This window comes from Rhinopithecus roxellana, chromosome 8 (assembly GCF_007565055.1).
Source record: "Rhinopithecus roxellana isolate Shanxi Qingling chromosome 8, ASM756505v1, whole genome shotgun sequence".
Taxonomy (NCBI): domain Eukaryota; kingdom Metazoa; phylum Chordata; class Mammalia; order Primates; family Cercopithecidae; genus Rhinopithecus; species Rhinopithecus roxellana.
Genome location: NC_044556.1, coordinates 101,195,166 through 101,207,988, shown reverse-complemented (window position 1 = coordinate 101,207,988; position 12,823 = coordinate 101,195,166). Strand labels below are relative to the sequence as shown.

At 41.6% G+C, this 12,823-nt stretch overlaps 1 protein-coding gene across 3 annotated transcripts in view; it reads right to left on the bottom strand.

Annotated features, from left to right (window-relative positions):
- Window positions 1–12,823, bottom strand: part of MTR (5-methyltetrahydrofolate-homocysteine methyltransferase) — a 108,815-nt gene that overhangs the window by 12,236 nt on the left and 83,756 nt on the right. For all 3 annotated transcript variants that reach the window (XM_010384679.2, XM_010384681.2, XM_010384680.2), the window contains 3 exons: window positions 7,307–7,388; window positions 2,919–3,017; window positions 1,766–1,841 (listed from right to left, as the gene is read on the bottom strand). In XM_010384679.2, the coding sequence (XP_010382981.2) occupies window positions 1,766–1,841; window positions 2,919–3,017; window positions 7,307–7,388 (257 nt within the window). The remainder of the gene's footprint in view (window positions 1–1,765; window positions 1,842–2,918; window positions 3,018–7,306; window positions 7,389–12,823) is intronic.

Sequence of the window (12,823 nt, the reverse complement as noted above, 5' to 3'; positions counted from 1 at the left end):
TCCTATCAACTTCCTGCAACTACCCTAAGACTGGCTGTCCTCAGATATATTTCAGAGGTCCAGGCCTCAAGGCCTCATGGCCCTCGGGCAGCACGACGGGCCCTGCAGTAGCCCCATGCCAGAGGTTAAAGCGGCCACTAAAAAAGCATCCCAACTGCTGCCAGGTGCTATGGCCTTGGGAGCGTATTTCCAGCAAAATATGTTTTGGATGTTTGACTTGATCCAAACAGACTTGCCCTTGTGTTATTATTCCAATTTCACAGGGAAAGATACAGAGCAAATAATCGGAGCCTGAACTATATATATCAATTTATAGTTTTTCAAAGGTTTTCACAGAGTACTTTACCCTCACAGCATTTCCAAAAAGTAACTCCTTTTTTCACACGGTAGAAACTGTCAAACGTGAAAGCAAGCTGCTCAAGGTCATTCTGTGAGTCAGAGTAAGGAGCCACATTGGGATGAGAACCCCGGCCTCCCGGCTCCCAATATGGCATTCTTTCCACCAAACCATGCTGAACTCAGCAGGGATGAAATTAGAACCAAGCACACCTACATTTCCAATTTAATCCGCTCAACTCTGCCAAGCATGTGTAGAACACAGATGTCATGAGCAATGAAAGCTGATTTGAGGCATTACCTTGGAAATATGGATTCAATTAATATAACCCCTGCTCACTCTGTCTTGGTTTTGCATTTGTGTCTCACGCCTCTCTGCGCCTGTCAAAACATCTTACATGTTTTATTCCCTTGTGAGCACCTATATGAGGCAAGAAAGGTGGCTAGAAATTGAAAAAAGGAAGAAACCAAATAAAAGAAATAAAAAGAGAGGGAAACATCCAGAGAGAGGACAAGAGAGAAAGCAAGAAATAGAGGATCCTGCTTTGTTGCAGTGTTTTAAAGATGTGTGAATGCAAAGGCGTTTCCCATTTTAGACACTTCACATCTGCCCTTGGGCCTGTGAAAGACCCAGGCCACCTCAGGTGACAGTACCACCAGGCAGGTTTCCACAGAACTTCCTTCAAAGAGACAGAGACCAACTCAAGCACAGCATAGAGGAAAGAGCATGGCTTTAGAAGACAGACCAGAGCCGGGCGTGGTGGCTCAAGCCTGTAATCCCAGCACTTTGGGAGGCCGAGATGGGCGGATCACTAGGTCAGGAGATCAAGACCATCCTGGTGAACACAGTGAAACCCCGTCTCTACTAAAAAATACAAAAAAACTAGCCGGGCGAGGTGGTGGGCGCCTGTAGTCCCAGCTACTCGGGAGGCTGAGGCAGGAGAATGGCGTAAACCTGGGAGGCAGAACCTAGTAGTGAGCCGAGATCGCGCCACTGCACTCCAGCCTGGGTGACAGAGTGAGACTCCGTCTCAAAAAAAAAAAAAAAAAAAAAAAAAAAAAAAAAAAAAAAAAAAAAGAAAAAAGAAGACAGACCAGAGACAGATTCCTAGTAACCTTTCAAGTTTCCACCCAAATCTCAGTTTCTTCAAATTAAAACGTGGATAATTCCCATGTCCATTACGGAGTTGTCTGAAGGACTCAGAGAACTGCTATGAGTCCATCTCAAGATGGTGTCTGGCACACAACACCTGCTCCATAAATGGCACCTATTCTCTTTCTTTCCGTTCTTCAGTCACTCATCAGCACTAGACACAGTTGAGAGTTGTTAGCTGCTGGTTTGATTTTGTAGCCAAGTAAATGCACATATCTCCTCAGCACAATGTCAGTTACCACACCCAGACTTTCTCTAGTCCACAGCCAAACAGACCTGGGTGAGGTTCAGACAGCCAATCCATTTGGAAACCACTTTTTCTGGCTTGACTTAAGGGTAAGTATCTCCTCTCCTGTTAAAAAACAAAGAAAAATTAGTTAGAGACTGTTAGCTTTTCTACAGCTACTATGAAAACATGTCCAAGAAGGCCAGTATGTAAGCTTTGCAAAAAAGGCAAAAGCTCTTGTTCATGAGAATCCTTACCCTAAAAAGCTCTTCCTTTTCTATCCAGTTGGTTTCACATTGGCACCAGAATTAAGAGAGAGTAAAGATTCAATAAGCATCCATTAACTATTGATATGTAAATATGAGCCTGGCTCTGCGGCCTGAACCTGAGGTACTAGGGAAGTGTCCTACCTGTACTTTTAGAACACCTGAGGCCAGCTGTTAACTGGCCTTCCATGGCCCACCCTGAGGACCAGAACGTAGAATTAAAGAAACTGTCCACTGTGGGCAAACCTAAGGAGAGAAAAAAGCCAACCACAGCATCTTGGCCCAGCCAGCACCTCAGAAGCAAAACAGCATGTTTTCTTCATGCTGTTGATCTCATTTCACTTGCCTAGCAACTCCCAAAATGCTCCCACCAAAGCCCATAAGGCAAATAACCAGAAATAAATATTTCAGTGACTTCTAAAGCATAATTATGCCTGTTCTCCATGGATTCCCTGAAACTTATCAAGAGAGGGACAGTTCTTGAAACATCATTCTGTACAGTCAGTGTTGGGCAGTCAGGCAAAGAGGCTTATACTAGTCCTGCCTCATGTCTCCATTTTCTTCCATTAGCTCCTCAAGAATGGGAATCTGTGGGAGTCATTTCAGTAAACTGTTTCAGTGCCTGTTTCCCTGCTGAGTACGAACTCATGTTTTATTCATTACCAAAGCTCTGGTATCTAGCACAGCAGCCCCTAACACCTACTGGGTACCCAATAAATGTTTGGCTGAATAAATAAAATTCATTTTAATATAACCAAAAATTATTTGGGAACTCAGACACTGAAGACCTCTGATTTGAACTAGAAGACAGAAATTCTCAAAAATGATGCCAAGCCTTTTATTCTCCTCAAAACCACTTTAAGAAGTCACATTAAAAACTAGGATCATAAACACTAGTCACATTAAACACAAGCGAAGATCTGTTTCTACTACTTACCTTGAGAGACTCATAATGGTCCTGTCTAATATCTTCATATTCTTCCATGATTTCCTCAAAGTATTCATCCTTTAGATTTTCATCTAACAGCTGAGAACACTGAAAATGTAAGATAACCATAGATGAGCAAAAGATGATAAAACTGGTGCAGTAATGGCTAACTCTGATAACACCTCCTTCAGGAAGGCTTCCTTAACTTCATTTCTTCTCCCTTCACCAACTGTGCTAACTCCTGCCTGGTATGCAGGAAAGGGTAAACTCAGTGGCCTTGGGATGTTCAAACCCTGCACAAGCCAAAGAAAGGACTGGCCCTTGACTGGTTTCTGGGAGACAAACTCTAAACCCTTGGGATAGCCTGTCTGATAAGAGAGTCACTGCGTGCCTGCCACCCTGGGCCACGTCAGATCATTTATGCTAACAGTCTGATTTATGGTGGGGAACCGTAGCTCATGCTTATGTTTGACCTCTGCAGGGATTGAAGACTGAGCAATTAAGGCTACACACATGGGCATTCTGGGCCTATGTGACTAAACCCCAACAAAAACGCAGGAAATGAAGGTTCAGGTAAGCTTCTGGGTTGGCAAGTCTCCTTACATGTTGTCACACATCATTAGTGGATGCAATAAGCACCATCCAGATTACTCTATGGGGAGACAACTCCTGCAACTCTGTACCTGGTCTCTCCTGCATTCCATCCTATGTGCCTTTTGCCTTTCCTGATTTTACCTATATCCTTTCACAATAATAAACCATGGTCACAGCAGTGTTTCTGGGTTCTTTGTGTCCTTCTAGTGAAACTTTTAACCTGAAAGTGGTCTTGGGAACCCTCTGGGTTAAGTAACCCCCAACCCAATGTTTCAAAAATATTCTATTCATCTACTACTGCACTTTCCAAAGCCTTTTAGTATCAATTTATATATCCACTTCCCTTACGAGAAAGCCCTATGAGAGCTGCAATCACACATTCACTACCTTCATGCCCTTGGTGCCTAGCCCAGCGCCTGGAGGTGCATTCTCACTAAATGTTTGCTGAAGGAATGAGGTTAATCTTCATAGTCCACTGTGACTTTCTGCTAAAATTGGAAAGGAAACCAATAACTGAGAAAATGTGAGTCTACTCATTAAATTGTAAAACCAGGATCGGCTAAATATCATTTGTTAGTATGATTATCAAGTTGATAGAAGAATCGCTACCATCAAAGCACAAAATAAAATTACATAGAAAGAAGAAATGGCAACTACCGATCACATCAGTTGAAAAATAAACATAGCACTACCCCATCCCTGCATTCTCCAGCATGATTATCTAATACACAAAAAGGCAAGAAATCTTCATCTGAACTTAAGGAAGTTAGACTGAATGATGGCTAAAGTGCCTATCAGCTTTAAAAGTCTATAACTTTACGTGGGTTTTCTAAGTATCTCTAATAACAATTCAATCACCTATGAATTAGTATAAAACAAAATCACCTCATTCAGGAATACAATCAGAAAAGGCCATTGTGGCAGGCCAAAAATAGGTTCCCAAATAGTGTTCACACCACAAAGTATTTCCCAGCCTTACATTAAACTCACCTCAATGGAGTCCTCGTTTAGGAAACCCAGCACAGCCCAATGAAACAAGAGGGGAGCGCCTACTCTGAACTCCCTGAAGTATATGTAACAAATGTTTTAAAACCTTCTTGCATTTTGCTAGATTATACACTCTGAGAGAGCAAAACCAGATGCCCCTGACATCCAGGGAAATCTACGACCCCCTAATGCTGGTGCTACTGGGTAGACAGAACATACCACTGCAGTTTGCTGGCACCTTGCACAGCCCCATGGAGCCCACTACTCCCAGAGCCACAGTGGCAGGCCCCTTCTGGCCCGGTCTGACTTACTTGATGGAAACAAGTTCATGGTCAATATGTGGGCTAACCTACATGATCATTCCACCAAAAAATCAAATCCATCATGTGTTTTCATGCCAACCACTGGGACATATTGCAGTTTATATTTTCCTTCATTTTTAAAAATTGTATTTCATGGCAACAGCCAAACGATAAGAGCAAATAAATTGAAAACATATTTTATAATTTAAAAAGAAGAAAATACTGCACCTCGTTTTTTATTAAAGAAGAAAAAAGAAAGCAAGAGGGAATCCTCAGGTCTAAATCTCCAACCATTAAGTATTTGCTACATCTTTTTGGAATCTTCCAAATACATGAGACAGCTGCTTAAATGTGATCCTGTTCCATGTTCATTTCAGTTAGATCAAAAGAGCCTGAGCCAATGAGCCCACAACCAACTGAAACAAATTATACCACTGGCTCCTGAAGTGTCACTAGCAGTTACCCACATGATTTGTCATCTGACTTACGTTTGAGTAATTTCAAAATGTGGTCGTTTCTTTGTACATGGGAGGAGCTAACCACTGCTGGCTGCATGGCTGGACCAAACTGTAAAGAGCACAAACACTCACTCCTCATTCCCTGCCTGGCTTTCAGCAAGGCCCCCACTGCTCTAGCTCTTCAAGATGGTGAAGGCGGGCGGGCGCAGTGGCTCATGCCTGTAATCCCAGCGCTTTGGGAGGCCAAGGCAGGTGGATCACTTGAGGTCAGGAGTTCAAGACCAGCCTGGCCAACATGGTGAAACCCCGTCTCTACTAAAAATATAAAAAAATTAGCCAGGAATGGTGGCGCACACCTGTAATCCCAGCAACTCGCGAGGCTGAGACAGAAGAATTGCTTGAATCTGGGAAGCGTAAGTTGCAGTGAGCCGAGATCGCGCCACTGCACTCCAGCCTGAGCAACAGAGCAACACTCCATCTTACAAAAAAAAAAAAAAAAAAAAAAAAAAAAAAAAAAAAAAAAAAAATGGTGAAGGAGCTTATCCTCCAAACATGGAATCAAAGGGCCGATTCTTCCCCCTGCCTGTAGAGGAAAAGTTGGCACTGTGCAACTAAATGGATCCAAAAGTCTTGCCTCTGAATGGAAACTATTCAAGGCTATGCATCAGTGTTTGAAAATGATGACAAGTGTTAAAAAGAGGCCCATGGACCTGACATAAGCTCCTATGGAGCACAATCCAAGAATAAGAAACAAACATTGTTTTAAAATGGAGTTGTAGAAATATAGCTTATTTGCATATTTGTCTACATCAATGGCAAATAAAAAATTGCAATTTTATGATCTCAGACTGAGTTACTTTTATCCTTTTTAATAAAGGCGAATTGTTAAGTATTAATGGGAAACAAGTTTAATTTAACATAGAGAAAGATAACCTGCATTCAAATCCCACACCTGCCACTTGGCAGATGTGTGGTCTCAGTAGAGCTCCTAATCTCTTTATTCTTCTGTCTCCTGATCTCTAAAATAGAGACAATAAAAATATCCACCTCGTGAGGTTAGCCTGAGGATTAAATAAAATCCATGTAAAGCACTTAGCTCAGTACCTGGCACACTACACGTTTTCAATAATGTCAGTGATTATTATATAACTTTCATGTAAATAAATTCACAGATCTGAAATAATTTCCTTGGAAGATAGCTCAGGAAATGTGGTCACCCTGGTCCAGGTCCCGTGGCATCACTGGAAGTCTCGTAGATCACCAGGCCACCTCAGTAACCTTCCTCGCCTGTAAAATGTGAAGGCTAGACTAGATTTGTGGTTCTCAAACTGTGCTCTTTTGATGAACACTAGAAGCGGGATGTGATGTACTTGGAAATTCTGCCACATTGAATTTCCAGGTAAGATATCACTTAACAGACAAATATTCTGTGGCTGAAATCGATTTGGAAACCACTGGACCACAAGGTCTCTTGGGTGCCCCCCAGCGGTTATAGCCCATTATTCAGTGAAAACAATGAAACCTGTAACAAGATAGAATATTAGGCTTCACCGAAAAAGAAAAGCAGGACGTGGGCTAATTGTTTATGATGTTCACTGAGAAGCAGAAACCACTGTTCTGAGTTTTAAATATCTAGAAGATGTTTTTCTGTCTTTGGGTAGGGTCAACAAGGACACTTTCAAGTTTGTTTTTCTATCTGGAAAAATGTCATTTAAAAATCCAGCATTCCTTTTAGACAGTCAAGTAAGTATCTATTCATGTTTGTGACTGGGTGAAATCTTTGTCTGGCTGGTGTCCAGGTCAAAGGTGTCTTGGTGCCAGGCCGTCTACTTGTCTGCTGCTCAGTTCTGTAACTGTCTTTGAAAGTACAGGACATGGTCACCTGGACCCCCTTCCAGCAAGGCAGTCACTGCAGAGGCACACCATAAGCCTCAGGCTGCTCTTTGACCTTTATTTAGTAGAACTGAATAAAAATGAATAGATCTTAAGTTATACCCTTACTTGTAATGCACTCTTTCCAACACATCTGGAATAAAATGTAAGGTCACTCACTTACCACCACAACACTCTTGGACGCATCCAGGACGTGGATTACAGGCGCACTGTATCTTGGAGCTATTTTAACTGCTGTGTGGGTTCTAAAAAGAAGGGTCAGAAAGAAAATATATCCATCAGCACTGACAGTTCCTATACAACTCTTGTTCAGAGCCATTAGAGATAATGTATTTCTACAGTGCTTCCCAGAGAAACATTTCAAGGTGCTTACCTACAAATACTGAACTTCAAATTTCCCTTGTAAAACATGAATGACTTTTTCCCTACCCTAAGATGGGAAACCTAGCCCAGGCTCTGCAGAAGTCTGTGGCAAAAATGAGAAAGATCTTGTCCTCAGCTCCGTTAACAAGGGACTGAGCCCGTGCATGACCTGGTGCTCATTAGCAGCCCATGTGACTTAAGGGAGGTAACCAGGCCCAGGAAATCACACTGCTGTCATCAAGGTCAGGTTGAGTTCCCTCCTCCAAATGAGCTGGGATAGCAGCCAGGGCCCCTAAGGAACCAGGAACCAGGCAGAGGACACAGGACATGGCTGTCTAGCAGCTGCTCCCCTGTTCATGGGAGACGTCAACACTCCTCGGCCCCAATCCCACCTTGTACTTGCAGAATGGAACCCCAAACCCGAAATTCTACACAGAATAATTCAGAGAGGCAAAAGCAAGAAAAATACTGTATTTTATTTTATTTTGCATTTATTTATTTATTTATTTTGAGACAGAGTCTCATTCTGTTGCCCAGGCTGGAGTGCAGGGGCACAATCTTGGCTCACTGCAAGCTCCGCCTCCCAGGTTCACACCATTCTCCTGCCTCAGCCTCCCGAGTAGCTGGGACTACAGGTGCCCACCACCACACCTGGATAATCTTTTTCTATTTTTTTTTTTGTAGAGACGGGGTTTCATTGTGTTAGCCAAGGTGGTCTCGATCGCCTGACCTCGTGATCCACCTGCCTCAGCTTCCCAAAGTGCTGGGATTACAGGCATAAGCCACTGCACCTGGCCAATATTTTACTTTTAATATTTAAGATTATTTCTGCCCCAAATCCCTATTACCAAACTTGAAAATGTTGGTATTAGGAAGAAACCCCTTTTCATTCTTAAAATTGCCTAATTAACAGAAGTGCAAAACAAACTGCCCTGTGATGACTGGATGTTTACAGCAACAGGATAGGCTACAGATCTGCTACTTCGTGACAGAACATAACGAATTAAAGTGGAAACTGAAAACGTGTACAGCCTCCCTTACAGTGGTTAATCCAGAACCCCTGGAGAGGGAGGAGAAGTGTATTCTGGCCACATCCCACCTTCAGAAGGGCGGCCATCGGCAGTCCCCACGAGATGGGCAGTGCTTTCCGCCTTTTCTCCCCCTCCTCCTCCCCAGAAGTAGCACTACTCTTCCTCAAGTGCTTTCATATTCTTCCCCCTCAACAAAAATGTATGTTTGGAATAGTATCTAGAATATGCTACTATATGAGAAAGAAACAAAGTAGCAGAACACTATGTTTAATGCAATTGTATTTTTAAAAAACAACACCCTCAAGCTTTTCCAAACAACCAACCAATCCTATATCTAAGTTTCTATATATTTAGAAAAAACACAGGGAGATACACATCAAAGTGTCCACACTGGTTATGGGGGTTAGAGGTAAGGCTGAAGGTGGGAAGAGAGAGACTCAATTGTACTTTACATTCCTCTGAATTGTCTGACAAGGTCTAGTTAATGTGGATTATTGAGGTAATTTTTAAAAACCAAGAGACTGTTGTAGGTGTAATACATGCATGAGTGTGTTTTTAACTGGCTTCTCAAGGAAAGCTCTAAAACTCATAATAAGACAGACAAAACCAGTAACACTTCATCTGTTCCATCTTCCTAACAGTATCTCCACTCGTAAACAGGAAGCAAAGGACCACAAAGCCTTAGGCTATGAGAACTGCGCTGGAAGACGGGCATTCATGCATAAGCCAGTGAGTCAAGAGCCATCTTTTGGACTGGGAAGGCTGGGGTACGGAGTGGCAGGGGGGCCAGACCATGGCCCTGGGGCAGATGAATGAACTCCATGGCCTTCTGAGACCCTCCTGTTTTATGCCTAGTGTATGCTCAGGGACCAAAGATCCCAAATCTATTCAACTCTTTCAATCTCTCCAAATATCGATTCATCCACTAGACTAAGCTTGTCCAACATGCAGCCCAGGAAAGCTTTGAATGAGGCCCAACACAAATTCGTAAACTTTCTTAAAACATTATGAGATTTTTTGCAGTTTTTTTTTTTTTTTTAGTTCATTAGTTATCGTTAGTGTTAGTGTATTTTATGTGTGGCCTGAAACAATTCTTCTTCCAACGTGGCGCGGGGAAACCTAAAGACTGGACACTCCTGCACTAGACAGCCTTAACCTTCATTTCGAGTGTCCTGGGGGTGCAGTTTCAGTTCTACTCATGCTACTGCAAGTCACTGATGTCTGCAAAAGCCATAGGGTCATTTCCCCTCAGCGATGTTTTCATGAAAACGTGGAAGTCCTGAGCTAATGAGCTACTGCTAAGTCCTCCACTGGTTTGTAGGAAATAATAAGGGCTCCTAGATGGGTTTCTGAGACATTTCAACTCCTGAATGCTTTCTAGCAAAGGTGGCTTTCCTAGGAGATGATTTACTTATTTGGATGCAAAAGGCATTAACCATATATGAAGAGACTGATAAATCAGACTTTGTAAAAATTAAGAACTTCTGTTATCCAAAGACAGCACTAAGACAGCATAGGGCAAGCCAGATTAAAAAAAAATCTATTTGCAACATACGTATTTCTGATAAAGGGCTTGTAACTACTATAAATTAAAGAATGTGTACAAACCAGTAAGAATAAAGCAGAATACCCAATTTTTAAAAATACTTAAAAAGCATATCCAAATGGTCAATATACAAATGAAAAGGTGTTCAACATCATTACTCAGCAGAGAAATGCAAACAAAAACCATAGCAAGGTATTACTACACCCATGACGAGGGATAACACTGAAAAGGATGTGGAATAACTGAAACTTTCACAATTGCTGGTGGGAGTGTAAACGGCTACAATTACTTTGGAGAACTATGTGGCAATAGCTAATGAAGATGATCATAGGCATATCCTATGATCTGGCAATTCTGCTTCTAGGCAGAAATACACATACATGTGCACCAAAATTGATGAGCATTAAGTGTTCATAGCAGCATTGTTTGTGATAGCCCCAAAGTGGAAAACCCCAAATGTCCACCAACAGTAGCAAGAGTAAATAAGTCACAGCACATTATACAATGGAATACTACGTTGAAAAAAAAAACAACAACAAAACAAACGACTATTGTAACAAGGCTGGGACCTCAGAGACTCAGAGACATGATGTGGGGCAAAAGAAGCCGGACACAGGAGAACACATACAATATGACTCCACTTATATAAAGTTGAAATGCAGGCAAAACCAACCTATGGTGACAGAAGGAAGAACAGTGGTTACTTTTGTTGGAAAGGATGACTGGGTGAAGGAACCTGGTGAGGTTCCTAGGGGGCCATTAGTGTTCTATTTCTTGATCTGGAGGTGGTTACATGGGTGGGTTCCCTTTTGTAAAAACTTGTCAAGTTGTACATCTATATGATTTGTGTACTTTTCTGCATAACTGCTAAACTTCTCTAAAAGCACTTACTTAAATAAGAGAGCCTGATAAAGCAAGACTTCAGATCGCAGACCTCTTGCGCTGTCACTAATAAGAATGGAGTCAGAACTGGGAAATTCTACACTGAAGGGCTTGGAGGTTGCACGGGACTCTGTTTTCCAAAGGCTGTTCCAGCACCACAGTGTAGAAAGGAATGGTCCCCGGGAAGCAGTGCTACCTACTGGCTCCTATTTTCCAAGTAATTTCCCAGAAACTGCAACAGGCATGGAAGAGAAGAGAACCAGAAGAGGCAGGGCTCACAGAGAAACAAAGCACTGGAGAGTCGAAAGAAACCTTAGGCGGCCAGCAGTCCCAGCTTTCTACCTTCAGGCCAAACACATTTACAGTTTCCCAGACAATGAGAATAGATATTTCGCAGTAACTGAAGAGATGTTGGTGATTTCCTATCTCATTAATTCTAATTTGATGTATCAGGTTATAACTGTTAAGAATCATTAACAAGCTAATTTTGCCAATAATGTATCTTGAGAGGCTAGTCGTGTTGCTTCTCAAAGTTCTTTTTCTTTAATCTGGTAGCTTTTACATGGTAAACAATAGAATGGACTATTTGGTAAAGTTCCAATTTGCACAAGAAGCAAATTTCTGAGTATAGTGTCCCACCACATAAAAAGATTCTTTTTTTTGAAGCCAGCATCATATTTACATAACACGTAACGTATTTTAATTATATTCCTTTAAATACTTATTTATTCTACTTTACAGTTGATTAAAGTCTTTCATTCTGACAACAGTCCTTAGGTCCTCTTACCATTCTCTTCACTAAGCTTGTCGTCAATTACCCAAGCCCATGCTCATCAAAACCCATTATTAATGGGTGGCCATATCCCTTGAGACCAAGTCTGCCACATTTCCTGGTACATAAGTCCTTTGTGGAAAAACAAACCCTGTTTTCTAACATTAGCAATGACAGTAAAACTATCGAATCCTTCAAGTATGAAGAACAGCTAATGGATAAAAGACACATCATACTATTTCTACTGATGAAGATGACTCATTCAAATTGTAAACGGTATGATGGTTAATTTCACGTATAAACTTGGCTAGGCCATGGTATACAGTTTTTGGTTAACCACAACCTAAATGTTACTGTGAAAGTATTTTTTTTAGATGTGATTAACATTTATCAGTAGACTTACAGTAAAGCACATTATCCTCCACTTATGTAGGTGGGCCTCATCCAGTCAACTGAAGGCCTTTAAGAGACAAGACTAAGGTCCCTTGTTCACTCCCCAGCCCTGCAAGGAAGAAGAAATTCCACCTCCAGCCTGTCTTTAGACTCAAAAAATCAACTTACCTGTGTCTCCAACCTGCAGATTTCAGACTTGCCGGCCTCCACAATCACAGGAGTTAATTCTTTAAAATAAATCTCTTTCTCTCTATATATATAAACATATCCTATTGATTCTGTTCCTCTGAACAACCCTATACAAATTGGTTGAATGTACAGTTGTTTCTAGTCCAAAAGGAACTCTGGCATACCTATAACCAGACCTTTATTGTATTTCTGCATCAGGAAAATTAGAAACTAGATGTTATGGGACCATTGAGTTCAATGCTCCAGTATGATAATGCTCCCTGAGAAAGTGAACTGTATGTGGCATAAAAGGTCTAGTACCCACAGTTAACATAGCACTTACCACATATCACTATGATCATGATCCCAGGAAAAATCTGGTAAACTGAATAATTATCATGTGAACAAATTTGAACTTTCTCATCTTTACATTTTATACCTCTTTATGTTGTTAACCCAAAGGTTCCCAAAATGCTCCCCTTTCAACTCCCCAAAGTGACCACTTAGTTCATTCTTGCTAGATGG